Genomic DNA, 27,953 nt, shown 5'->3' with positions numbered 1-27,953 from the left:
ATAATAGAAAGTAAATCTAAATTATTATCTAAAATGTACAATTTATTATTGGAATGGGACACAAAAGATGAATAAATTAAGGAAGTTATGGTTAAATGGGCAATAGATCTGGGGCATAATATAGAGTATGAAAAATGGTCAAAATTGTGGAACGAAGGAATAAAATTCACGGCGAGTGTTGCAATCAGAGAAAATCTAGAGAAGATGATATATAGATGGTATATTACGCCAGAGAAGTTAAGTAGGATGTATAAGACTGGAAACAAGGCCTGCTGGAAATGCAAAATAAAAGAAGGCAATTTCATACACATGTGGTGGACATGTGAAGAAATAAAAAAAATTTGGGACACGATATATAATGAATTAAAAAAAATATTTAGATATACATTCCCTAAAAAGCCAGAGGCCTTCTTATTAGGTATCGTTGGAAAGGAAATTAAGAAAGAAGACAGAGTTTTATTTCAATATTCAACAGCAGCAGCCAGAATGTTAATTGCCCAAAATTGGAAAAATAGAAATATACCAACGGTGAGGGAATGGCAATCGAAACTATATAACTTCGTCGAATTAGCTAAAATGACACAGAGAATTAGAAACCAAAAGAATACAAAGTTAAATAACGATTGGATTAAATTTATGACATATATTGAAGGTAACTATAGTAACCTACCAAATATAGCAGGCTTGTTAAGAAACTTTCGATGTACAGATAGATCAATTAACCAACACCAGCTGTAAAAATGAAACTCTTAAAATTAAGAACCCGAATTCAGGAGGGAGGAAGTCAGCTAGTATGTGTTATGTATTAGTTCATTTTTATTTTTATTTCTTTGGTGCTTTTTTCGTCGCTTTTTATTTTTCTGTTACTTAATTTAATAAGTATTGGATTTAATGTAATTTTTTCTTTTTTCTGTCTTAGTTGTTGTTGTAAATGGTTTTGTTTTTTCGTTGTGTGTGCATGATAAATGAAAGTTAATAAAAAGAATACTAAAAAAAAAAAAACATTACCAAAGACCACCCAGGGTGAAGAAACTGCAATCTCCTTGTTTCAGGAGACTTAGCTTTGGCAACAAAGAGGGTTTTTAGAGTACTGTCGCCTGTCCCCACCCTTACAGTAAAATGAGGACCTGAAGTTAGGCTAGAATAAGGTTACCAGATGTCCCCATTTCCCGGGGACAGTCCCCAGATTTACCAATCAGTCCCCATACAAAATCCATTAAAGTTGGAAAGAGTCCCCAGATTCATCGAAAAAAAATGTGGTAACCTTAGGCAAAAAGCAACCATGCCAAACACAATGCAGTACATAGAAACTATAAGGGGTCCCTCCTATCTGGGCTGCCAAACTCCCTTGGAGATGACATATTTCTGGGGCCTAAGAGCTACCATTAAAAAAAAAGTGCTAAAGCATAAAATGATATGGGTCTGCAATTCAAATGCAGCTGTTTTTTTACCAGTGTACTGGGAACACAAATATGTTAAGGGTTTCAACATAAGACTTTTGCCTATTTCAAAACTGCACAGTTGCATTTGCATTGTGTATTGACAACGGTCTATTTTAGCGTAACTAAAATGCAAGTGCCACTGTATTCTGCTCTGGTCAGACCTCACCTGGAGTACTGTGTCCAGTTCTGGGCACCACAGTTCAAGAAGGACACTGACAAATTGGAACGTGTCCAGAGGAGGGCAACCAAAATGGTCAAAGGCCTGGAAACGATGCCTTATGAGGAACGGCTAAGGGAGCTGGGCATGTTTAGCCTGGAGAAGAGGAGGTTAAGGGGTGATATGATAGCCATGTTCAAATATATAAAAGGATGTCACATAGAGGAGGGAGAAAGGTTGTTTTCTGCTGCTCCAGAGAAGTGGACACGGAGCAATGGATCCAAACTACAAGAAAGAAGATTCCACCTAAACGTTAGGAAGAACTTCCTGACAGTAAGAGCTGTTCGACAGTGGAATTTGCTGCCAAGGAGTGTGGTGGAGTCTCCTTCTTTGGAGGTCTTTAAGCAGAGGCTTGACAACCATATGTCAGGAGTGCTCTGATGGTGTTTCCTGCTAGGCAGGGGGTTGGACTCAATGGCCCTTGTGGTCTCTTCCAACCCTATGATTCTATGATTCAAGTGGTGGTTAAATTTTGAGGCTTGCCTGACTTTCTTTTTTAATGTCACTGAACTACTTTTATGCCACACTAAAAAAAAGCCTAGCTTTTAGGTCTTATCAGTACTGCAGTAAAATATATATGCCACACTAGATTCCAGAGTCCCGCAGACCGAGAAGTTCCCCACCCTTGTGCTTGCTATATATAGTAATTGCATGATCAACTATTCTCAACAAAAGACAAAGAAACACTGATGCAAAATAAAAATAGCTTTATTGAGATAGGAAATATTTCTTGAAAAAAGGCTACTTGGCATTCAAAGTGCAGTGGGGAACAGACGTGTTCAGAATTAAAAAAAAATATAACTCTAAGCATTTTTCTTCTACCTATGGAGAAATCTGACATGCCATTTCCAAACCATGGCAACCAGTCAAGGGTCACAGCTGGGTGGAGTGATCACTTCCAAAATTGCCCAAAATATAACACGATCAAAGACTTATAAGTTTGTATGTTCTTCCCATCAAGCCCATTTTTCTCTTCTGAAATACATACACTTGCTTGTGTATCCTTAATACTATTATAAATTTGTGCACTACTTTTGTCTATCCAGAATAGTAAGTTCACCATCAACAGATAAAGATACCTCCTTCTATAAATGTACAGCTTGTTGTCACTTCTGCATTATCATCTGATGGTTGATCTGGGCAGAAACCACTTATTCCATAACAGTCAAATTCAAAGGACACTTCAGCTCAGTTCAGATATGATGATCTTGGTCTAACAGTTTACTAGACCAAGGTATTATATCTAAACAAAGCATTAATCGGCATCTGTAGATTTAAAGTGTTCATCATCAATAGTGGAATAGATATGTCCCTCGCTGCTAAGAAATTCAACAGCTTTCCTGGAAAAGAGAACAAGAAATAAAAGATCCAATTGGAAAATTGAGATAAACACTGGGTAAGTTCTCCTTTCAAAAGCCTAGGCTGCCTATATATACGTACTTCAGTGTTGGCAGATTAATACTACGCAACTGGGACTGCAGATCCTGAAGACTTATCCCCTCAGCAGATGTGGAGCTTTTAATCAAATTCAGAATCTTGAACAGAAAGAAATAAAAGAGTGTTACCCAAACACAAATAGCAGTGCAGTATAGACTTCCAATACTAATATTCAATCTGCTTTAAGAAATACGTTCAATGCACATCACAATTTTAAGAAAGAATGTTATTCCTCCTGTTGTCATGATGAACATAACTGCTGAAATTCTAAACAGAGGTGTAGCAAAAGCAAATCAACTTTCAGCAGTGGAATAATATACTAACATTAACTGATAATAAAGAGGTTAAACTACTACTGACAAAGACTACTTGCACATTTTTAGAGAACAATTCAAGGCCTTCCTGTTCAGGAAGGTCTTTAGCAAGCTATGATCCAAACAGGATTTTATTCTGATATTATTCTTTTTATACTATGATGAATGGTTTGGTATTTCATACTATTACTGTGTGTTTGTCGCTGTCACATCAAATTATAACATTTTAGCTGATCATATTCATTTTTTATTTAGCTGCCTTGATTATTAACAAAAAGACAAAATAGAAACAATCAAAAATAAGTGTTGGAAATATGTATTTTTAACAATAAGTAATTTGCAAAAGTAATTGGGGCATTTTGACAGAATTAATAATTCATATGCAGCTTTCTGTACTTGATCTCAGGGGAAGAACACAGCAAAAAGTGTTTTTACTCTACCTTAAGCAATGTTTACATGAAAAAGAAGCAGCAAGGCCCTAGCTTATGTGAATCTCCTCTGTTGCAATTCAGTTCATTCTTAGGGTTTTGTTTTTGCCAATCAGGGAAGTTCCCCACTTTCTAAACAGCCAACTGTCACTCCTAGAAGGCTGCTTTAGTGTTTTATGTTGCTTGATATCTAATGTTAGTCTTACTCATGAGTAGACCCACTGAAAGGGCTAGTCTTAGCATGACTAGAATTGGTTATCACCCACTACATTTATGACTAGACTGTATGGCAAATTCCCAAAGTACAATAAATTGTGTGCATGACAGAAACTCAGAAGAGGCAGTCAGACTGCTGCCTCTGTAGATATAGGGGCTGAAAGCAATGAGTTCGAAGCCAGGAGTTTTTCTTCTCATTAGAAAAGGCAACAAAAGTGACCCAGATCCCAAGACCTTGGACAAAGCCGTCACTGGAAGACCGAGATACAAGAAATCTGACATGCTGCCCAGAATTGTCCTGTCATCCTTATGCATACCTGAGTTTGGTGTGCTGTGAGCCCACTCACTGGCAAGGCGCCATTTCCTCCATAGCTTGATGTGTTGCCCATCCCCATCAAACCAACTGGTTGCGGCATCTTCATTGACATGGGCTAAGATACATGGAAAAGGAACAACCACCAACTTTGGTTATTATATAATACTACAGGTGTGAAATTAGAAGTTTTAGAACTGGGAAAAAACATTTGAAAGGCAACTACAAGATTCTAAAAGATAGGGTTGTTGGGAGGTTGCCTGTGCCACTGAAAAAGACCCAAGGCCCCTCTGGCTGTGCTAGTGCAAACCTCCTGCTTGCTAACACTTTCTGTGCTGCTCAATCGTATGTTTCAAAGTTGTTTGCCCTCCATGAAAAGGTTAGTGTGCGCCTCGTTTCTACATGTACCATATTGCCTTTTCTGAGGATCATATGGGCATTTACGACTTCAAGCAGGTGCGTGGTAAATTCGTTCATATCTTCAAGCGGCAGGATCTTGAATGCAACCAGGCTCTTCTTGTTCTGTGATAAAGGAAACAAATGACATCTCATTGAACGGTTATTGCCCAGGTATTACTATTATATATTTATCTATACTCTGCCTTTTTCCTGGCAGGGACTCAAGGCAACTTACAGATAAAATGTTAGCTTCTAAATTTTTTACATTAGTGATAGGGGGAAACAAACTTTTTAAAAAAATGTAAATGTGCTCCCTGCTAATTTTAGTGGCATCTTAAAACAATGGTTGAGTGCATTTTCCTAATTATGTTCATGATCTTAAGAAACTTTCACTCTCCCCTTTAAAGCCAAAGCTCAAATTTTCAGCGTTTGTGGAGGACTAGCCCCACATCTTAAAGAGTCTTCTGCATCCAAGAATACACTGGTAAATGAACCACTACTAATCAACATTTTCAAATTATAATGAATTTGGTACACCAGAAGTTGACAAATCATATTCTCTCTCTAGAGGGAATATTGTTTTCACATATGCCAAATCCACTTGTTCTGACACTATATTTTATATAGTGGTGAATAAAATGGGGAGGGGTATATTAGGCTTGGAAGCATGTCTTCCATCGCAACGAAGCTAGAGTGTATCTACTAATAAACTAAATACAATACAATTCCCAACCAAGGAGGAACACATTTCAATTTAAGTATCAAGGACTGATTTCACAGGAGCACACATCCTTCCTACCTGAGTAATTAATAGTCACACAAAAATGAACAGGACTCTGTACAGCAAGGCTTAGTCCTTTTGGTGTGTGGGAGGGAAGAGTAATATTAGTAATGGATAATCTTGTCTTCTTACCTGGAAAGATCGCAGATGGCCTAGAACTTTCACATATGTTCCAGGAGGCACCACAACATTCTCACTACCTGCCTCCTGTATAATAAAATTGAGAATAGGACAGTGGTTTCTTGGCCTTTACCAGCAATTTGGTAATCAAATTTGAGAAAGTGTTTTAACTTTAACAACCATCATATATAATCCATACAACAATATGAGTAAAGCCATTCAAAACACAATTTCTCACTTTTTCACAATTATGGCACAGTTAGAGATGTCAATAGTTTGCACAGTCCAATCAGAAGGGCTCCTCTTGTTTTTATGACTGCTTCCCTACAAGTTTTTCTGCTGCAATGGGTACAAGCAAGAATACATTGTTGCCTGATAACAAACCTGTGGAACAATCATGGGCAGGTACTGGGCAGACACTAGGCCAAATTTAAAAATTCTGCACCAAATGAAGTCAAATTCTATTCAACTTGCATTAATAATTCAATCAAGCAAATCTGAACTATTTAGCTATTTTAAATTATGTATTCTACTTCTGCTGCACAGGAAAAGGAGGGAAAGGTAAGATGCCAGGCAAGTCTCCTACCACCAAGTCTCCCCAGTTCTAGTCTAACTATAACATTATGCTGGCTCTCTTAGTTTAGACAAACTGATATTTACATCTGCATCGACCCACTGTCTGACATCCATCGGGGCTGCGGTCATGTCATCCACTTTGTAGAGAATGTTTGTTGGTGCTTTTTCTGCTTGCCTGATTATGCCAACAACAATGACCTGCACAGAGAAACAGATGACATTTCTTAATGACACAACCTCTAGCTTCAAGTTGTATCACGAGCTTAGAAACTATCTCAAGGGCATTTAGTTAAATAATGTAACATTCTATATATTATTAACTAATGCCCACAAATCTATCCACCCCAAATGAATAATAGTTTGCCACAACCAGCAGAGATGTCTCATGATTGAGAAGAATGCTCGATTTAAGGAAGCAGGTAGGGAAATTCTGAGGAGTACTTTAGTAAAACAATCCAAGTGGCACATGGCAGATTTCCTTAATCCCAGAACAATATACAGCAGTGTGGCTGGCCAGCTTACCTGTGAAAGCTCAACATCTCGGACCCTGAAAGCATCATCTACCTGTTCAGCAGAAAGTAACTGGGACACTGTACAGGGAACAATATTTTGTGATCTTGACCTCTGCAAAGACAATATTTTAAAATTTTCATCTTCAGGAACTTGCTCTTTGAAAAGAAAAATATATATTGCAGAGTTCAATTAACAAGTTTTGTTGCAGCTTGAAAAAAATATATACACAGAACAGCAAGAATGCTTAGAGGAAGAAATGAGAAACTTTTAAAAAAATAAGCAAGAGTAGTAAAAGTGTTCTAATTAATTATCATTGTACTGCTATGGATCACTGCAAACAATTAAAATGAATGCATAACAAACTACAAAGCCTGTAAAAATTCCTAAAATATGATCCACAAATAAACTGCCACCAATAGAAATCACAGTTTACCTCTTTCCACATAAATTAAGACTGCCATTATCAAGTTTAAATGTTAAAATGTCAATTTCTAGCTTCGAGAGAATGGGATTTTTGTGGTGCTAACTATTATAACTGTTATACACCAAGAAGCCAGCTATTAAAACCTGCACATAAAATAAACATGCTAATGAGTCATGAGGACCAGTACAGCACAACTGGCCCACACAATACATTTTGCTGCCCAAGGCAAAGAACAAGATAGTGCCCTAGCCCATTCCAAATACAGACACCAATCAGACTAGCAACTGACTCTTACTTCAACAGTGGTGGTGGAACAATGTCTGCACCACTACACCCAAGGGCAACAGGTTAGCCTAGCAGCAGCAAATTCAGCTCTGTCCTCAGATGAGGGGAAAAGTTGTGATCCAAACATTATTTCTGTAACAAAGTGCATTTCATTCTATGAAACCAATACGACAACTCTTTCAGAAGGGAAGCAAATAATAATAATATTTCAGAAGTGTAACAGTCCTCACTTGTTACAGGCAATTTACGTACCGATTTTCTTTCGCCTTGGGTTGCTGAAGGTGATGCAAACCCTCCAGGTGATTGTGTATATCCACTACCACCATAACTATTGTCATAGCCACCTGGGAATGAGATCAGAAAAAAATTAAGTCGCAAAGCTATTTTCACACTGTTAGGTCGCTGAACTTAAAAAGAGCAAAAGTCATCCAAGTGAATGGAGCAAAATCTATCAAAGAAGTTACAGAACACTTTAGGGAGAGTTGACAGACACAAGGATCCTAGAAGCCATTAGTTGCAGCTTCCAAGTAACCCAAAAAAAAAGCCCACCACACTGTTCTGGTTCACTGATAACAATAAGCCATGCTCAGAAATAAACCACAGCTTACTCACAAAACTTGGCTTTATATTACATGTGAACCAGCACCCAATTTTCTTTCCACAAACCTTAAGTGGAACCTAAGGTTTGTTCTTGGCTTATTACTCATAAACAAAGCAGCACTGGTTCATATGCAAAGTTAAGGTAAGCTGCATGGCCAGAGGTAGGTGACAAAACACCTGAGCATAAGGGAAAGAGTTGAAGGCACGGTCCACCAGTCATTTTAACCCACACCTCTGTCTGAGGATCACCCACAACTTTCTCTTCCACACCCAGATATTTTACACACAGAGCTGCCCTCTTCCCACTTTGATACACCTTTTACCTCCACCTCGCCAATTCATTAAAATTCAATAAAATCATAGAGCTGGAAGGGACCCAAGGCTCATCTAGTCCAAGCCTCTGCAATGCTGGAATCTTAGCTAAAGCATCCATGACAGATGGCCATCCAACCTCTGCTTAAAAACCTCCAAGGAAGGAGAGTCCATACAATTTCATTCAAGTGATGATGAGAATCCTACTGTGACATGGGGTGGTGATTGGGTGGTTTATTATCTTCCCCACCTCCCCCAACTTTGCCTGGCAAAGCCAAGCCATCAGGTGCAGGAACTGAAGCCTCAGAAGTGTATGGAAGAGGCCTCATCCAGAGTCATGGCATTAAGCCACCTAACTCAGTACAGTCCACACTGACTGGTAGCAGCAGCTATCCCGGGTTTCAAGGCAGAGGACCTCCCAGCCCTACCTTGGAAGCTGAATGTGGGACCTTCTGCACAGCAAAGCCTTCCCCCAAAGCCATCTCCCTTCCTTGCAGGCGTAGCCACCCAGCTGCCGCCACCAGAAACTAAAAGGCCCCTTTGGCCCTCCCATCCCAGCACTAAGCATGCTGCAGCAGCAGTGTCAGTGGCCAGCTTCTCCAACAGTACAGCCCCCACCACTGCTCTTTGTAATGCAGGACACGCATTGGTGCTTTCTCTGGGCGAGAACCTAACAACCCCGCCTAGTGGTTAGGACAGCCCTGCATAGCCAAATGAACTCAGAATGGAACAAAAGCTGCTTCTGGTTGCTTTATGCAGCCCCTCGGCAACTCGGTCGAGCCGTGTTGAATCTTTTACCCCAACGCACGTGCTCCTGTGCCAATATCTGTGTACCTTTCCACTCCGCCTATCTTGTTAAATGACTTCCCCAACAAAAGAGTCTTAGTTCCTCCAGCAACCTTGTGACTCAATATCACTAGTTATCTGTGTTGCTCAACGATAAACAGCTTTTTCCTTATAGGATTAATAACGCAATTAATATTAATAATGCAATGAATGCAATGCAAAATACAAAACGGAGGCTGGCTGGTTGTATAAAGGAGGCACGAAGCTGCTGCACAAAGGGTTGTTTTTTGCTTGGTGGGGGGGAGGGAAGAGGCCTTCTACAACGTGGGGACGCTGCCTAGTTTTACCCATGGTAGCCAGCCTTGGCTCAGGGGCGCCGCCCCAAAACTGCCCCCCCCTGGACGTAGACAAGGGGGGAGGACAGGCCCTGAATCAATTTTTAATAAAGTAACTCAATGAGGTTCTGCCCCTCCCCCCACGTAAACCCTGCCTACTCCCGTGCCCCCCTCCCTCGCCGGGGTTTTGCAGGCCTGAGGCGAGGCACGTCGAGGAGACTTGGATTGACTCCCAAACTCTGGGCTTGGAGAAGCGGGGCCCGAGGGAGGAGAGGGAGCCCGAAACCCCCACCCCGGGGAAGAGGCTCCGCGGCGTTCCCTGGCCAGCCGCCTCCGCGGAACGGCGGGTCCCCACAAGCACGGGCACCGCGCCAGGCCGCTCACCGGCACCGCCGAGCCACATGCCGCGAGCAGGAGGAGCAGGAGGAGCAGCGCACGCCGAGAGAGGGACCCTTGTAGGAAAGCGGCGCCACGAGCTCTTCTCCTCCTCCTTCCTCACCAGGCTCTTTTTCTCTCGCCCCGCCCCATCCCGAGCGCGCCAAACGAGCGCTCAGGATAGGCCAGCCCACTCGAGCGGGCCAATCGAGGAAAGGCAAAGGGGAGGTACTCGCCCGAGGGGCGGGTCCTGTTGACGCGCCGCGCGCGAAGCCCCGGGAGTATAGAGGAAAGGGTCTTGCGGAGAAGCGCGACGCTGTAGGTACTCGTGCGAACGCCAAGGCTGGCTGGTCGGGCTTTCGATGGCGGCGGGCTAAAGCTGTCCAAATCGGTGGCTGCCTCTTATGCGCACGCTAAAGCAATATGCAAAGGCCAACAGCGTTTCAGGAAGGCAGGTGCATCATATGCCTTCAGAGTAGACCATTGCTTATTAATTGCTCACCACAAATTTCAATGTAGGGATGGGTGGGAGTTAGAAAGTTGCATTTGCACAACTGCACTCCACCCTGCGAGTGCATTTGGACTGGTCCGGCATGATTGATTCGAGGCTTCATGACTCAAGGAATGCATGTGAGTAGAGTTCCTTGGAGCACTTCTGCTTCTCCATTCGAACAAGCCAGGATTCAGCTATTAGCTATAGGTTTTCATTGCATTGCACACCTAGATACTACGGTTAACGTCTGGCAAGCAAGTGGGGATATGAAATCAATGTATAGAGTCTTGTGGCACTTTAAAAATTAACAAAATCTATTATGGCATGGGCTTTTGTGGGCTACTACAGTCTAAAGTGGAATTGTAATCAGTAGGCTGTCTTTCTCCAGGGTTTGTCCTTTTCAGTGCAGACCCACTGAAATTAATCAACATGGCTAGTTTAAGTCAATTCATTTCAATAGATCTACTCATGAGTCGGACTTGGCAATACAACTCGGCGGGTTCAGAGGGAAATGAAATTCAGAAAAGCACAGATAGTGATCATTACATAGTTAATGGCTTACTTAGAGGTCCTCCTGATGTTGACAAACCAAGTAACACCTATGAAGTGCTGAAACTCCTTTGTCTATGTTCAGTCCACAAGTTCATTGAGCCTCCTGATTCAGTAGCTTCACTTTGCAGCCTCCTTTAGGAATTCCTTTGTTCCAGAATCGCCACTTTAAGACCACTTACAGAGTGTCCTGGGAGAATGAAATGTCTCCCACGCTGTTTTTTTGGATATTATATATTTTTATTTATTAAATTTATATCCCACCCTGCTTCCCAAAAGAAGCCCAGGACAGCAAACAGTTCTGTAATTACACTTACACATACATGAAATAAAAGCGTATTTTAAACACCTGAAAGCTATTTAAAACTTCTAAAAGCTATTAAAAACATATTAAAACATCTAAATACAACACAATAAAACATCTAATACAAATTTAGGAACAGATGCATCCAACTTATCAGCTCATCTGTCTGGGTCTGCCAAAAGAAACGTTTTCAGCAGGTGTCTAGAGGAATACCGTAATGATGCCTGCCTAAAATTAGGGGCAGGGAGTTCCAATGTACAGGAGCTGCTTCAATAGACTCCTTAAAAACTTACCAAATTCTGTTATTTTCCCTGTTTCTTTTTATTGTTGTCTTCATAACAATCATGTAAGGAATACGATAAGATACAATAATCTTTATTGTCATTGTCCCATACAAAACAATGAAATTGAAAAAATCTACATCAGACATTCAAAAACTAACAAGCCTGCTATCACAGCCTGGTTAATCCCCTAAAAACTCTGATACACCATAATTAAATACAATATACTCCCATAGAGACTACCTTAAGGCTTACACTGTGTTTAAAACCAAAATCGCATTTGGATATAAACTGTTTCTCAGGCGGCTAGTCTTAGTCTTTATAACCTTGTACCTTCTTCCAGAAGGCAGAAGCTGAAAGAGATAATTTCCGGGGTGCGCACTATCCTGCACTATCTCTGTAGTTTTCTTATGACACCTGGAAGCATAGATTTGAACCAAGGTGGGAAGAGTGCACCCAATAAAAAGGAAGCATTAAATAGGTCGGGTACAATAACAGCAACCCAGGCTCCTCCCTGCCAGTAAAGTTCACCTGAACTTGCATATTCTTGACGTAGGGAGGAAGGGCCACAAAGCTTGAACTTCCAACTCTCTGCCATGCCAAGCTGGCCCTTGTGCCAAGAAATTAGAAGCGAGCCAACTCTTCCCTGCTGGGTCAGCAATGTATTTCAGCGACTGAAGTCCCAGAGTAGGAGATTCCAAAGCAACGCAGTTGCCAGCTAGCTCGCTGCCTCCTTCAGCGTCCTAGCATACACCTTTGGTAAAAGCCTGCAAGTCTCACACACCTTTTTTTAAAAAAGTATTGCAAACCCTCTGCTAAACAGGAAGATACAGTTCTGAATCAGAGCAGAGTTGCTGCAGCAGCAAAAGGAGCCTGTGAGTCAGAGATCTGATAGAGGAAACGGCTAACTTTTCCCAGAGCTGCGACTACAGGCGTGGAACTTCAGCCAGGGATCGCTGGCAGCGGAAGATGGGTCTTTTGGGAGTCCTGTTGCTCTTGATGCACTGCAGAGCTGCAACCGCTGCCTCAGGTAACTTACCCTTTTGGCTGCACAAGTTGGTAGTTTGAGAGGAAACAACTCAGCCGTGGGGGGTTAAGGGAAGAAGGCAGGTTGGTTGTTTCACAGTTAGGCTGGACAGCCATGGCACTAACTCCTGGCTGCACAGAGCCAACCTATGAGGTTTTGCTGCTTGAGGACAAAGATAAGGTTGCGCCTCTCACACCCATGTTTTATGTAGGGATGGGGGGGGGGGTTTGGAATTTAGTTTTGTTTGCATTTTAATGAGAAATTGCCCAATTCCCACTACCTCAAACCCACAAGTGAACTGATACACAATTATCTTTTGAAATTCACATGCACCTGAATTTTAAAATGCAGTTCTCCATCTGTTAGGAGAATGTGTGTATTCAAATGCATACATAAAAAAGCTTACAAAAATGTATTAATTGGGGGGAAATTGCTTGCAGAAATCTGTATATGAATCAAAACTGTGTAGATTAAGAGAAAATTGCATTAAAATGCAGATGATTTATTGTGGTCAAAGTTGATGGGAACTGGATCCCTAACAGCATCAGGAGGGTGACAGGTCCCCCACACCTGGTGTAGCAGCTAGTTGTTTTTTTTTAATTGCTGTGTTGTTTTATTAAGGGATTGGTTTATTGCGTATTTTAATTATGGATGTTTATGTTTTAATGCATGTGTAATGGGGCTTTTAAAACAATTTAGAAGCCTATCATGGCAAGATATATGAATTGATAAATAATAATAGTTTGCCCTCTGTCAGGGAGCTCAGCCTGTACTTTGGTCTTCTTTTAGCAGATCTTACTGCAGAGGAAGGAGCTACAACTGTGCGCCTTGCACAACACAAAAGTTCCTCCCCCTCCCCAGAACGGCTGGTGGGGAGGGGAAGGATCTAGTGGGCTGGATGAAATCTGGCTGTGGGCTCTATATGGCCCAGGAGTGCATACTCCTGCTCTGGATTTCACTAAGCACTTCCTAAAGCAAAAGCAGAACCATTTCATAAGACTATCAATGGCTGGATCTACACTGATTAAAAAACGCTATACGAGCTCTCAATGCAAAATCCTATTGGCAATGGATAGCTGCTCTACAGTGCCATCTGGTGCCACATGTTTATAACACGGTTATAACAATATAGTTGACGAGTGTAGCTGAGTCCAATGGCTAGCTACTAATCCTGATGACAATATTCTGCCTCCACTATTGGAGGCAGTAGGCTCCTGAATACTAGTTTCTGGAAACCATGGTGCAAGGGTTTGGCTGTTGCTCTCAGGTCCCACAGGTACTTGGTTGCCCCGTGATAACAAGATGCTTGACTAGATGGGCCCCTGGCGTGATCTTGCAGGGCTCTTAAGTTCCTTTTAAAAAATTTCCTTTTGTCCTTAGCAGGTTATTTTTGGCACATCACAGACCTTCATCTGGACCCACAGTACAAAGTGAGCCCAGACCCCTTGAAGGTGTGCCCGTCCGCTGGCGCCCAACCGGTGGCCAATCCAGGGGCTTGGGGAAATTACTTGTGTGATGCTCCATGGATTCTTGTCAACTCTTCTGTTTATGCTATGAAGCAGGTCCTCCCGAACCCAGACTTCATTCTCTGGACTGGGTAAGGAAGTGCTTGTGCGTTGTTCTTTTTTGCCGTAAACAAAACAAATACAGTGGTACCTCGGGTTACATACTCTTCAGGTTACATATGTTTCAGGTTACAGACTCCGCTAACCCAGAAATAGTACCTCGGGTTAAGAACTTTGCTTCGGGATGAGAACAGAAATCGTGCAGCAGCAGCAGGAGGCCCCATTAGCTAAAGTGGTGCTTCAGGTTCAGAACAGTTTCAGGTTAAGAACGGATCTCCGGAACAAATTAAGTACTTAACCCGAGGTACAACTGTATGACTTTCTTCTTTGCCATTTCATTGCTCACTCAAGTTTGGCCAACCTTTGTATCAGCCAGGTGTGGAGATCCTTTGCCCTTCCAGATGTTGCTGAATTGCAACTCCCACCACTTTAACTCTCCCACTTTAAACAGGCATGGCTTCCACACACAAAAATCCTGGGAACTGTAGGTCGTTAAGGGTGCTGAGAATTGTTAGGAGGCCCATATTCCTCTCACAGAGCTACAATGGTCAGAGTTCCCTGTGAAGAGGGATTGATTGTTATGCCGCTCTGGGAATTATAGCTCTGTGAGGGAACTAGGGGTCTCCCAACAACTTTGTCCGCCCTTAACAAACTACAGGTCCCAGAATTCTTTGGAAGAATCCATGACTGTTTAAAGTAGTGTCATTGTGCTTTAAATGCATGGTGTGAATGTGGCCTACTAGTTATGATGACTACATATTACCTACAGGTAATACCAGTTGCTGGGGCCTATGAGTGGAAGGGAGCTATTGCCCTCATCACCTGCTTATGGGTTTCCTGTAGGCATCTGTTTGGCAACAGAATATACAAAATAAATTTAAAAATAATAATAATAATGTTGGACCAGATGGGCCTTTTGGTTCCTCTTATGTTCTTAATTTGTTAACTCCTCTACATCTATCCAGGGACTTGACTTTTCCCAGTATCTCTGTCCTCGAACCAAATAGCCTTTGTCCTGTTTTCCAGAGACGACACTCCTCATGTAGCTGATGAGAAACTGGGTGAAGATACTGTGCTGGAGATAATTGAAAACCTAACCAACCTGATCAAACATGTATTTCCAGGTAGGGTGTGTCAGAACAATTGGGCAGTAAGAAGGCTGTGCCAAAAAAATAATAATCCAGAAACAGAGTCAATGGGTTTTGAATTGCAGGAAGAAGGATTTAAGGCTGGCGAATGTCTTCAGTCTCCTACGTGTTTCAACAATGGAGCCAAACTGCGGAATGTAGTTCCTCGAAGAGTGTCAAGAACAGGCAGGGCTGACCCCATAAGTGTAGGTAGGGTTGTGTATATTCTGTATTAGAAAAATTAATAAATTCAACCCCAAATGATTCTATGATCCAGGTAGTTATTTTACGGGAGGAGGCATTTTTTCGGTAAAGGTAAAGGGACCCCTGACCATTAGGTCCAGTCGTGACCGACTCTGGGGCTGTGGTGCTCATCTTGCTTTACTGGCCGAGGGAGCCGGCGTACAGCTTCCGGGTCATGTGACCAGCATGACTAAGCCGCTTCTGGCGAACCAGAACAGTGCACGGAAACGCCGTTTGCCTTCCCGCCAGAGCGGTACCTATTTATCTACTTGCACTTTGACGTGCTTTCGAACTGCTGGATTGGCAGGAGCTGGGACCGAGCAACGGGAGCTCACCCCGTCGCGGGGGTTCAAACCGCCGACCTTCTGATCGGCAAGTCCTAGGCTCTGTGGTTTAACCCACAGCGCCACCTGCGTCCCACCTGCGTTTTTTCTGTAGTGGCCTGCAATTTCCTTGTAGGTAATCTGTTGCAGGTTGACAGAGCCAAACGTGAGTCAACCACCCTCTTCTTTCTCTTTCTGACACTTCCTTCCCCTCCCTTTTTTCATCCTCTCACTTGCACCAGAGTAAGTCAAGGATCACCTGCAGCCCTAGATATTTAGACCCCAGCTTGTTCCCATTAATTTCTTCCCACATTGGAGTGACAACCATAAGCCTTTCTTGCTGCACTCTTTCCTTACTCCCTGTAGCATAGTCGTGTGTCAGTCGAATTGTCATGCTAAATCATGGTTTGTACTAACCATTGTTATAAACCCATGTCGTGGTCTGAGCCTGCAGGCTCAGAGCTGCTTGCCTGCTTTCTTCTTCCATCTGCTCAGCGCCCTGCTTCAGAAGTTCATAAATGCAGTCCATGGTGCTCTTAATGGCCCTTAACCATGAATTCAGACAGACTTGCAAACCACGGTTGGCCCAAACTGTGATTTGTAAGCCAGCTTCAAACCATGGCTTGATATGCTGGTTTGGCAGCCCTCACACAAGGTGCCATTTGCCAGCTGAATCAAGTAGATATAGTGTTTGCCTCTGTTGCATTCTGCCTGACATTACGATTTTAGGAAAATGCTGTAATGTTAATTGTTGTAAGCGACAACAAAGCAGGTTCCAGATAGGGCCAGCATTGAGCTGTTTGTTCTGCAGTCACCTCCAGCCTGTTTGGATGCAAAAACTCTTCTCTTTCTCTGCCTCTAAACCCACTGCACTGTTGTTTTCTTGTATCCCTTCCAGAAACTCAGGTCTATCCTGCAATGGGCAATCATGACTTCCACCCCAAAAATCAATTTCCAGCTAAGGAGAATAGGATCTACGATGTAACTGCAGACCTTTGGCGCTACTGGCTCAGCAACAGCTCTCTGCAAACATTCAGAGCAGGTGCGTGCTAGATCCAGTTGAGGAACTGATACGGGTCATGGGAGGTTGAAGAGGGATCCAGTACGCCAAAATGAAATGCATCCATCTGTGCAGGTGAAAAGAAAACCAAAAGATCACAAGCAGGGGGATGTCAGAAGCTGCTTTGTATCAGGCCAGATTATTGCCTGTCTAGCTCAGTATGGTCTACTCCAGGGCTTCCCAAACTTGGGTCTCCAGCTGTTTTTGGATTGCAGTTCCCACCATCCCTGACCACTGCTCCTGCTAGCAAGGGATGATGGGAGCTGTCCAAAACAGCTGGCGACCCAAGTTTGGGAAACTCTGGTCTACTTTGATTGCAGATGGTTTGGCATGATACCTATCTTCACCTGCTACCTGATCCTTTTAACTGAAGATGTCAGAGAAGTGTTGTAGCTCCATGGTAGAGAAGACCTGCTTTGCACACAGAAGGCCCCCAAATTCAATTTCTAGCGTCTCCAGGTAGGCCTCATGGGAAAAACTCCAGCTCTGAAATCCCAGATTGCCATTGCCAGTCTCTATAGAAATACTGAGCCAGATGCACCAATAGACTGATTTCAAATAATGTGTATGATTGAACCCGACACCTTCTGCATGCAAAAGCCTGTGCTCTGGCATTGAGCTATCACAGTTTTATTCCATCATTTTTTTTTTGTCCTGGTGGGAACAGGACCTTTTTCTAGGTTGGACTACAACTCCCTTCATCCTTGAGCATTGACCATGTTTACTGGGGTTAATTGGACATGGAGCACCACATCCGGAGCACCACCGGTTCTCTATCCCTGAGAATCTAGAGCAGTGTTTCCCAAATTTGGGTCTCCAGCTGTTTTTGGACTACAACTCCCATCATCCCTAGCTAGGCCAGGGATGATGGGAATTGTAGTCCAAAAACAGTTGGAGACCCAAGTTTGGGAAACACTGATCTAGAACAGGCATAGGCAAACTCAGCCCTCCAGATGTTTTGGGACTACAACGCCCATCGTTCCTAGGTAACAGGACCAGTGATCAGGGATGATGGGAATTGTAGTCTCAAAACATCTGGAGGGCCGAGTTTGGCTATGCCTGATCTAGAGGGTAGTTTATCTTCGGTTCCGTATAGCTTCCATCTCTTTGTTTTGTGATTGATCCAGTTGGTTAGTATCTATTTGACAGATCAGTAAGGCAAGGTGTTAAAATTTCTGTTCACTTGTCATAGACATGTGCTAATCTGCCCATTCTTCAAAAGACAGTTTGATGGCTTTTCAGCAAAAATAGAAAAGGCATTAACTAAGAGAATTCAAACCTTCTTTAGGGAAAGCCAGTGCTGATTAAAGTGATCTGTTACTGCTTTAAATGTATAGTGCAAATGAGATGGCATGAGGAACACAACAAAACTAGATGGAACTGTGTTATTGGTTGTTTTGCAGGTGCTTTCTACAGTCAGATGTTATCTGGTCTTGGCCCGGCAAGGCGAATGATTGTCCTCAACACAAACTTGTACTATGACAATAATAATCAAACCAGCAGCCTAGAAGATCCAGGAGGCCAGTTCCTTTGGCTGGAAGACATGTTGACCAAGGCAGCAGAAGCAGGAGAAAAGGTTCCTTAAACTTGCCTTATTGTTTACGGATTACTAAGCTTACCCAGTTGAAAGCTGCATGACTGGTGAAGGCCTTACTACAGATTGGTCACAGAAACAGTATCAATCAGAGTTTTTTTGGGGGGGGGGCAAGGTTGCATAATATCAAGTATTATAGATTGGGCTCAAGGGAAAGTATTAGGTGAAATGAAGCAGGCACCATTGTACTGGGCTGTGACATATATTCGGTAAAATCTGTGTGAAATACAAATTTCCATCCCAGATACTTAGGACTGTGGCATGTGTCTGCTGTAGCGAGGCTGGCTCCAGGTTTCAGGGGTCTGTCAGCAAACTGACCTCTTAGTGGGCCCTCTTGTCTGTTTGTGGGCCCTCTCAGGCTTATCTGGCAAGGGCAGGTGCCCGTACTTGAAGCAATACTACAGGCAAGACCAGGTAGTTGCGTTTTGTCTCATCGTTATTTCCCACAATGCCTTGGAGTGGTGCTACTGCAGGGCATTGTGGGAGATGAATATGATAGCTAGGCCCAGCCAATCAGCAGAGCTTCTTGTGCTGAGGCGGCCATTTTTATAACAGAGGACCAAGGTAGGATTTAGCAGCAGGTCTTATTTGGAGTGCCAAGAGCTCCCCAAGGATGTCAGGTGTATTTTAGATAAACTGCTTTGAGATTTCTACTGTTGTTGTTTAGTCATTTAGTCGTGTCCGACTCTTCGTGATCCCATGGACCAGAGCACACCAGGCACTCCTATCTTCCACTGCCTCCCGCAGTTTGGTCAAACTCATGTTCATAGCTTCAAGAACACTGTCCAACCATCTCGTCCTCTGTCGTCCCCTTCTCCTTGTGCCCTCCATCTTTCCCAACATCAGGGTCTTTTCCAGGGAGTCTTCTCTTCTCATGAGGTGATCAAAGTGTTGGAGCCTCAGCTTCAGGATCTGTCCTTCCAGTGAGCACTCAGGGCTGATTTCCTTAAGAATGGAGAGGTTTGATCTTCTTGCAGTCCATGGGACTCTCAGGAGTCTCCTCCAGCACCATAATTCAAAAGCATCAATTCTTCGGCGATCAGCCTTCTTTATGGTCCAGCTCTCACTTCCATACATCACTATTGGGAAAACCACAGCTTTAACTATACGGACCTTTGTTGGCAAGGTGATGTCTCTGCTTTTTAAGATGCTGTCTAGGTCTGTCATCGCTTTCATAGTAGAGATTTCTACTATGTAGTGTGTATATATATGTGTGTGTGTTTGTATATATTGAAAAATATGTATTTTTTATTGTAATGTTTATTAACACTGTAGTTAGCAGGCAGCATCTTAAAAGAGACATTCTCACTTCTCTCCCACAGAGGAAGGAAAGCTTCTTCTATGGTTGTGCCTATTACCCTAAACACAAAGAAAGCCTCTTCTTGCATCAGACATATGGCTTTTACCCTTATGCAAATGTATGCTCATATAATCAATAAACCCATATGATTAAAATATCAGCTCTAGTTTTCAGCATTTGAAAATAAATGTGAGGGATCACTATAATTCCCATTGCACAGATGAGGCTCTGAGGCTGGGAGGTTATTTATTAACCTATGGCTACTTGGTGGGCGTATGGGCTGTACAGGAATGTATTGCCAAGCAGGTCCTACTGCTCTGTCCACTTGGACCTTAGCATGTTTTTCTCCTTCTCTCCTTCTCTTTACAGGTCTATATTATTGGGCACGTCCCTCCTGGCTTCTTTGAGAAGAAACGGGGCAAGCCTTGGTTCCGAGAACACTTTAACCAGAGATATACTGAAATAATTCAGAAGCATCATGGAGCGATCATGGCACAGTTCTTTGGGCATCATCACACTGATAGCTTTAGGATGTTTTACAGTAACACAGGTACATCCCCCTGGTAGAGCATCTGGCTTGCCTGCAGAGGGTCCCAGGTTCATTCCTCAGCACCTCCATATTGGACTTTGAGAGACTCCCATATGAAACCTTGGTGGGCCACTACCAGTCGGTGTCGGCAATACTGAGCTAGATAGACCAATGGTCTATCAGTATACAGCAGCTTCCTATGCCTACAAGTTCAGAAATCCATTGTAGGCTATCAGGTTGTTTTTACACTGCTTTTCAATAGAACCAAGATGGGTTTGCATCAAAGGTCCAGCATGCTTTGGTGAAACTCTGCTGTGCCCCCTTGGATCTGCTCCTTCTTTTCACCATTTTCTTTTCATTTATTTTATTTGTTATATTGCTTAACTGCAAATGAAACCTCGAAGCGGTTTACAAAAAAAATGATAACATATACACCAGAATAATCAGTAACAGCCAAAGTTTGAAGCAAGTTTTTAAAAATTCAAAATATAATTTAAACCAGCAGTTTAAAAGCACAAACAAGAATAATAATTTAATGCCATTCTATGGACATTGCTATTGTGTTTTAAGCTAGAAGTGAAATAGCGACTCTGCTTCCAGACGTATGTAAACAAAAACAAAAAAAAATCTGTAATGAACTGGGCACTCCAGCCTCAAATCCTGGAGAGGGCCAATTTTCTTTGGGACTGAAAAGGGTTAAATACTTCGCCTTGCTGCAGTCTCAAGCATGATTGCCCCACGTGGCAGGGAGGGCAGAATGAATATAAGACAGTATTAGTTTGGAATGCAAGGGTTAAGGTGATAGAGTTGTTTTGGAAAGAGGAGTTGTAGACCATAAAGAAGGAAATGCCTACAGCACTATCTAGTGGTACCTCGGGTTAAGAACTTAATTCGTTCTGGAGGTCCGTTCTTAACCTGAAACTGTTCTTAACCTGAGGTACCACTTTAGCTAATGGGGCCTCCTGCTGTTCTCATCCTGAAGCAAAGTTCTTAACCCGAGGTACTATTTCTGGGTTAGCGGAGTCTGTAACCTGAAGACTCTGTAACCTGAAGCGTCTGTAACCTGAGGTACCAAAGTACAGGCAATTAACCCCCTGTATAGGCTGAAACAGCTGTACAATGGGGTTGTCTACACTTGGAAGAAATGGTTGCAGTTCTTCCATTGTGTAATAAAATAAAATGAAGTTGGAGCTCTGAGCAGGGAATACATGGGAGGAGGATGTTTCGATCACTATATCCTGCCGGCACCTCATTAAAAGAGTGACCAGAACATGCCTGTTCCACCCTAAATACTCAGTTGTTGGGAAGCGGTCTAATTTAAGTTTAATATTGCCTTTTCTTCCAGGTTCTCCCACCAGCGTCATGTTTTTAGCTCCAGGAGTAACACCATGGAAGACGACCTTACCAGGCGTGCACAATGGGGCCAACAACCCTGGCATCCGGGTCTTCACATATGACCGTGACACCCTGCTGGTGAAGGTAGGGGGCACCGTCATTTGCTTGCGTTTGTCTCTAGTAAAGCAAGCGCTCATGTCAAGGGTGACCTGACAATGAGTCCCTGGAGGGAGAGCATTCTGGCAGAGTTATTAATCCTGCCCAGTAAAGACCAGAGAAGTGGATCAGCCTTCTGCAGAGATTGGCTGGGACTATCTTTTGCCCTGGATTGCACTACATAGTGCCAGCAAGGCAGTAGATGCCATGAAGACAGCAGCAGCTGGCACAGTCCTGCTAATGTGGGCTTTTAATTACCGTATTTTTCGCTCTATAGGACACACTTTTTCCCTTCTAAAAAGTAAGGGAAAATGTGTGTGCGTCTTATGGAGCGAATGCAGGCTGCGTGGCTAAGCCCAAAGCCAGAACAGTGAGACGCAGCGCTGCGCAGTGCTCCGTCTTGCTGCGCAGCGCTCCGTCTCGCTGTTCTAGCTTGGGGATGGCTGCGCAAAGCCTTCACCCCGCTGCCCTGCAGAGGCTTCAAAGGCTGTCCCCGAAGCCAGAACAGCAAGAGGCTATCCCAGAAGCCAGATCCCTCTTGCTGTTCTGGCTTCTGGGGTTCAGAATTTTTTTCTTCTTGTTTCCTCCCCCCCAAACTAGGATGCGTCTTATCGTCCAGTACGTCCTATAGAGCGAAAAATACGGTACCTTGTTTCTTGCATTAAAATACTTAAGCCATTATTTTTAATTACCTTTTTTTTCCCAAAATGCACTTGCATGTTGCAACAGACACCATCTTAGAAAAAGGTCGTTGGCATGTATATGTTTGTTGAGTGAGATAGAGACAGGGAGATTTTTTTATTGTATTTTATTGTACAGTGGTACCTCTGGTTAAGAACTTAATTCGTTCCGGAGGTCTGTTCTTAACCTGAAACTGTTCTTAACCTGAGGTACCACTTTAGCTAATGGGGCCTGGCGCTGCAGCCTGATTTCTGTTCTCATCCTGAGGTAAAGTTCTTAACCCGAGGTACTATTTCTGGGTTAGCAGAGTCTGTAACCTGAAGCGTTTGTAACCTGAAGTGTTTGTAACCCGAGGTACCACTGTAAAAACTTTTAAAACAATAATGGCAGCCAGCTTCTTTTTTTCTTTTAGCACAAAGAACATACAAAGCAGCTTAGGATAAATACTGATAACATGAGGGGGGTTTTTTGTTGTGGGTTTTTTTTTTTGCAAGGCTAACCATAGCCCCTAGTCCAGTAAGCCCTTCCAAAAGTTTCCATGAGTCTGGGGCAGGGAATACCTTTTCTAAAACGATGCCTGCTGATTTTGTACGTTCTTGTGTTTTAAAGAGTTCAGCATTTAGTCGGTCAAAATAAGTTTAACCAATACCTAGGGGTAAGCATAACAGACAAAAACAGGAACTTATTCAAAGATAATTATGAAAAATGTTGGTCTGAAATTAAAAGGGATCTAGAAATCTGGTCAAGATTGAAACTTTCCTTGTCAGGACGCATTGCTACTATTAAGATGAATGTATTGCCAAGAATGTTGTTTTTTCAAACTCTACAGATTGTGGACAAAATGGGGTGTTTTGAGAAGTGGCAGAGAGATATTTCTAAATTTGTCTCGCAGGGCAAAAAGCCCAGAATTAAGTTTAAGATATTAACTGATGCTAAAGAAAGAGGGGGCTTTGCCCTGCCAGACTTAAGGTTGTACTATGAATCAGCAGCTTTCTGCTGGTTGAAGGACTGGCTACTTCTTGAAAACACGGATGTTTTATATCTGGAAGGATTCAACAATGCTTTTGGATGGCATGCATATTTGTGGTATGACAAGGTTAAAATACATAAGGCTTTTAAGAACCATGTTGTCAGAAAAGCAGTATTCAATGTCTGGATAAAATATAAGGACTTACTGGAAAACAAAACCCCAAGGTGGCTATCACCAATGGAGGCTAAGGCCCCGAAAAGACTCAATATGGAGGCCAAATGGCCGAAATATTGGGAAATAATAGAAAAAGACGGAGATAATTGGAGGTTGCAGAGTATGGAGAAAATAAAAGATAAAGTGCGAGATTGGCTACATTATGCTCAGATTAAAGAAGTTTTTAAGTTGGATAAAAAGATAGGATTCCAGGTGGAAAAATCAAAGTTAGAAACAGAACTGTTAGAACCCAGCTCTAAGATACTCTCAAGAATGTATAACTTGCTGTTAAAATGGAATACACAGGATGAAACGGTCAAATCAGCTATGATAAAATGGGCACAGGACATAGGGCACAACATTATGTTTGCTGACTGGGAAAAGTTATGGACTACAGGTCTGAGATTTACCGCATGTAGCGCCTTGAAGGAAAATATTTTGAAAATGATATATAGGTGGTACATGACCCCAGTCAAGCTTGCAAAGATATACCATTTGCCTGATAATAAATGTTGGAAGTGTAAAGAAGCTGAAGGAACATTCTTTCACCTCTGGTGGACTTGCCCCAGGGTTAAGGCCTTCTGGGAAATGATATATAATGAGCTGAAAAGGGTATTTAAGTATACCTTTCTTAAGAAACCAGAGGCCTTCCTTTTGGGCATTGTGGACCAGAGTGTGCAAAAGAAGGACCGAACCTTTTTTATGTATGCCACAACAGCAGCAAGGATACTCATTGCTAAAAGCTGGAAAACTCAAGATTTGCCCACATTGGAAGAATGGCAGATGCAACTGATGGACTATATGGAATTGGCAGAGATGACTGGCAGAATCCGAGACCAGGGAGAAGAATTGGTGGAGGAGGATTGGAAGAATTTTAAGGACTATCTACAAAAATATTGTAAACTGTATGAATGTTAAGAAAGATGTAAGATCCGCAATAAGATGGTTCCAACAAATTAGTTACAAAGAATATAAATTTAAATGTGATTGAAAGAAAAGATAAATTTTGGATGAACAATATGTTAGAACTAGAGTGTTTTAAACTATAAGATTTGAGATTTAATATTGGATAATTAAATGATATAAATTGAATTAAGTGAATAATTTGCTAGAAAAATCTATGTGTTTAGAAAGCAGGAACAAGAGATGTGAGGAAGTCCAAAGATGTGAATGAAACGTGGTTAATGAGAAAGATCTTGTTGTTATCTATGTGGATTTTTGTTTTATAAAATTAATAAATATTATTATAAAAAAACAAACAAAATATGTTTAACCAAATACCCACCTTTGACCCAATGTCTTCTCTTCCATTTCAGGATATGGTAACTTATTATTTAAACCTCACGCATGCTAACATGGGGGCCCCTAAATGGGAGAAAGAGTACAGCCTAACAGAAGCTTTCCAGATCCCAGATGGTTCCACCCACTCCATGCAGCTGCTGGTGGAGAAGCTTCAGAAAGACCAAAGCTACCTACAAAAATACTACCAGTATAATTCAGTTCAATACGACCTTTCAGACTGTGATGACGCCTGCCAGACCGACCACATCTGTGCCATCAGGGAGGTTGATTTTGCAAAATACCACCAGTGTATTCAAGCCAGAAGTGACGCAGCAGTGCCTTCAGTCCCAGAGTTGGGTCTTCTGTTCTTCTGCTGCGTGATGGGGCTTGTTACTCTAGGCCTTTGAGAGCCTTGAATGAACCATGATACGAGCATGGGCACCTGGCTTCTACACAGAAAAAGCACAGGATGCGACCACTGCCACAGGCCTCAGCATCCTAAGGAGATCACCCTTCTTGGGGTTTGGGTTTTATTCATTTTGGCAAACCTAGGATTGAAAGTATGCATACAAATGGCTGACTATTGTAGCTCACTGTCCTTCCATGGGCTATTGGACTGTCTGAGCACAGGATTATGACAACATCATTCCAGCATCAGGCAAGACCATTTTAGCAGAATAAGAAACAAAGCTTAGTGTGGTCTCCTCTCGCAAGGAGTTCCCAAAGGATTTCTCCAACTGGGGGAATGGGCAGTGAAATGGCAAGTGGAATTCAATGTAAATCAAGTGTAAAATGATGCACAGTGGGGCAAAAATGTCTAATTTCACATGTATGCTTTTGTGCTCTGAAATGGCACTGAATGACCAGGAACGAGTGCTTGGGTCATAGCAAATAGCTCGATGAAGACGTCGTTGACCCAATGTGCGGCAGCTGGGGGGGGGAGTGCATTCCACGCAAGGGGTCATTAGGAAATAAAATTGCCAATATTCTTCTGTCGTCATACAAGTCTTGTGGTGCGACTGCTGCTTGGAATGCTGCCTGGGAAAAGTTCGGAAAAGAGGAAGTGAAATGATCATGGGAATGGAACTCCTATGATGAACGGTTACAGCATTTGGGGCTTTTTCGGTTTAGAGAGAAGAGAAATAAGAGGTGTCATGACAGAAGTGTATAAAACTATGCATAGTGGTAGTGGGGAAGTGGGGGGAGAGGGAGAGAGGGTGGGGACATCCAGTGATGCTGAATGTTGGAAGATAACAGAAATAACTTCTTCACACAACACATAGTTAGTGGGATTCGCTCCCAGAAAATGTAGTGATGGCCACTAATGTGAATGACTTAAAAAAGATTAGACGAATTCGCGGGTGATAAGACTATCAGTATCTACTAGCCAGAATGGCTATGTTCTACCTCCACGGTTCGAGGCGATACACCTCTGAATGCCAGTTGCTGGAAAACACAAGTGAGAAGAGTTGTTGTTGCACTCAGGCTTCCCACAGGCATTTGGCTGGCCAAATCTGCTGGCCAGTCTGCTGGATTAGATGAGTCTTGGCCGATCTAGCAGGGTTCTTACATTCTTAAAAACTTATGTGGGACACCTGTTTACCCTGTGGGGAGTATACTATGGTTCCCAGGATTTGGGAAGCTATGTGCATTAAGCCCAAGATGATAACCAAATATATGTCCTGAAGCTCCTAAGAAAATTTGAGCTGCTGTGTCCTGTACTATCATTTGAAGTTTCTGAATACTTTTAATTCCTCTGGCCTTGAAATTCTGCTGTGCACAACTATTCATCTGCTCCCTATTTATTTGTTTTTCCTGGATAACGAGATATCCTCTCCTAGCAGGCCCATAACACCATTAAGTCCAAAGTCTAAAATAACCTAATTGCACCACTGCCTATGCAACAGGGGTGGGGAACTGCGTCTGCCTGGTGGGCCGGATTCTTATCTTTCCCTGCCCAGGCCAGGTTTGGCATATGGGTGGCGCTGCCCATAAATCACCTGGCATCATGATTCCAGGTGACCTGTTTTTGTGGTGCTTTGAAGCCCTGGCAATCAGCAGAACACCAAAAGGAGAAACCTCCAGGCTTTAAGGCTGTATTTGCACCATACATTTAAAGAACAACTTCCCCCAAAGAATTCTGGGAATTGTAGTCTGCTAAGGGTGCTAGGGATTATAGTGAACTATGGGTCTCATGATTCTTGGAAGGGATGCGCTTTGAATTGGCCACTGTTAAGACCAATATGCTGGACTAGATGGGCCATTGGTGTGAAACAAAAGCTCTTATTATGTTATGTTATCTTGTTCTAATGGTGTGTATGTAACTAACCTGGGAGTAGTCGGAACACAAGGAACAAGAGAATGTAAGAAACTAAAATGCACATCTCCAAAAGCTAAATATTATTCTTTTCAGCAATGTCTGTAATATATATGAAAATTAATATTTGTCTGGTAATCGAAACTAAGAAAACAAATACAAAGAAGAACAAGCGATGGCCTTGTTTCTGGGGAATGTATCAAGAGTGATTGGAACAGTTTGAATACAGGATGAATACCTTTTGTTTTTACTTTCTGCTTTTAATTTACCCATGTGCTGCCTACTTTTCAAGGGGGAATATAAACATGTGATAGAAGGGTGTGCCATACAAAGTAAAGGGCAAAGTGCCACAGGGTTTTTTTAATAAAAAATTATGCATTACTCTCTCTAATAACAAATGTAGTTGGTAAGTGCAAACACAAATGGAACCAAAACGGAACCATGAAGGAACAAGAGGGAGGTACCCAAACGCTTGGGTGAATTCTGAGGTTAATAGAAGGACAATCTTTTTTAAAAAAGCAAACTTAAGAGTAAAATGAGGCTGGAGCATGCTCAGTAACCATGGAATGTTGTGTCAGAAGGGAGGGATGGAATGTAGTATGTTATGGCTGACTGGCAAATAGGCCTGGAACCACATGGATAGGGCATAAATTAAATAAAATTAGAGAGCAAGCAAGCAAGAGAGTGAAGCACTCCTGCAAGGTGAAAATACACTGCAATATTTTGTTGCAG

At 42.5% G+C, this 27,953-nt stretch overlaps 2 protein-coding genes across 5 annotated transcripts; one reads left to right on the top strand and one right to left on the bottom strand.

Annotated features, from left to right (window-relative positions):
• Positions 1–2,351: 2,351 nt before the first annotated feature.
• RPA2 (replication protein A2) lies at positions 2,352–10,034 on the bottom strand. Its single transcript, XM_079986531.1, has 9 exons — positions 9,883–10,034; positions 7,718–7,809; positions 6,766–6,867; positions 6,328–6,441; positions 5,680–5,754; positions 4,776–4,889; positions 4,372–4,485; positions 3,100–3,194; positions 2,352–2,999 (listed from the first exon to the last, which is right to left on the bottom strand). Exons 1-9 carry the CDS (start codon positions 9,899–9,901, stop codon positions 2,915–2,917), a joined length of 810 nt encoding a protein of 269 aa, XP_079842657.1. The 5' UTR covers positions 9,902–10,034; the 3' UTR covers positions 2,352–2,914.
• A 147-nt stretch (positions 10,035–10,181) lies between these two features.
• On the top strand, positions 10,182–27,461 carry SMPDL3B (sphingomyelin phosphodiesterase acid like 3B). 4 transcript variants are annotated; one of them, XM_079986155.1, is made up of 10 exons: positions 10,182–10,503; positions 12,324–12,530; positions 13,908–14,124; positions 15,119–15,216; positions 16,684–16,827; positions 18,249–18,421; positions 20,109–20,289; positions 21,614–21,747; positions 24,940–26,086; positions 26,117–27,461. In XM_079986155.1, exons 2-9 carry the CDS (start codon positions 12,470–12,472, stop codon positions 25,309–25,311), a joined length of 1,380 nt encoding a protein of 459 aa, XP_079842281.1. In that variant the 5' UTR covers positions 10,182–10,503; positions 12,324–12,469; the 3' UTR covers positions 25,312–26,086; positions 26,117–27,461. The 4 variants fall into 4 exon arrangements, with proteins under 4 accessions (XP_079842281.1, XP_079842280.1, XP_079842282.1 ...); XM_079986154.1 differs by lacking the exon at positions 10,182–10,503 and having other exon boundaries at positions 11,877–12,530; XM_079986156.1 differs by lacking the exon at positions 10,182–10,503 and having other exon boundaries at positions 11,879–12,530; positions 13,911–14,124.
• The last annotated feature ends 492 nt before the right edge of the window (positions 27,462–27,953 follow it).

This window comes from Podarcis cretensis (genome assembly GCF_951804945.1).
Source record: "Podarcis cretensis genome assembly, chromosome: 8".
NCBI classification, from domain to species: domain Eukaryota; kingdom Metazoa; phylum Chordata; class Lepidosauria; order Squamata; family Lacertidae; genus Podarcis; species Podarcis cretensis.
This window is presented reverse-complemented; position numbering and strand designations above follow the sequence as displayed.

Excerpts from the sequence above, each read along its gene's own strand:
- SMPDL3B (XM_079986155.1), top strand. The coding sequence starts at position 12,470 with ATGGGTCTTTTGGGAGTCCTGTTGCTCTTGATGCACTGCAGAGCTGCA. Across the intron at positions 14,125-15,118 it reads GACTTCATTCTCTGGACTGG|AGACGACACTCCTCATGTAG; the intron begins GTAAGGAAGTGC and ends CCTGTTTTCCAG. Across the intron at positions 18,422-20,108 it reads CAGCAGAAGCAGGAGAAAAG|GTCTATATTATTGGGCACGT; the intron begins GTTCCTTAAACT and ends TTCTCTTTACAG.
- RPA2 (XM_079986531.1), bottom strand. Across the intron at positions 6,442-6,765 it reads GAGATGTTGAGCTTTCACAG|GTCATTGTTGTTGGCATAAT; the intron begins GTAAGCTGGCCA and ends TTCTCTGTGCAG. Across the intron at positions 3,195-4,371 it reads TCACAGCACACCAAACTCAG|ATTCTGAATTTGATTAAAAG; the intron begins GTATGCATAAGG and ends TTTCTGTTCAAG.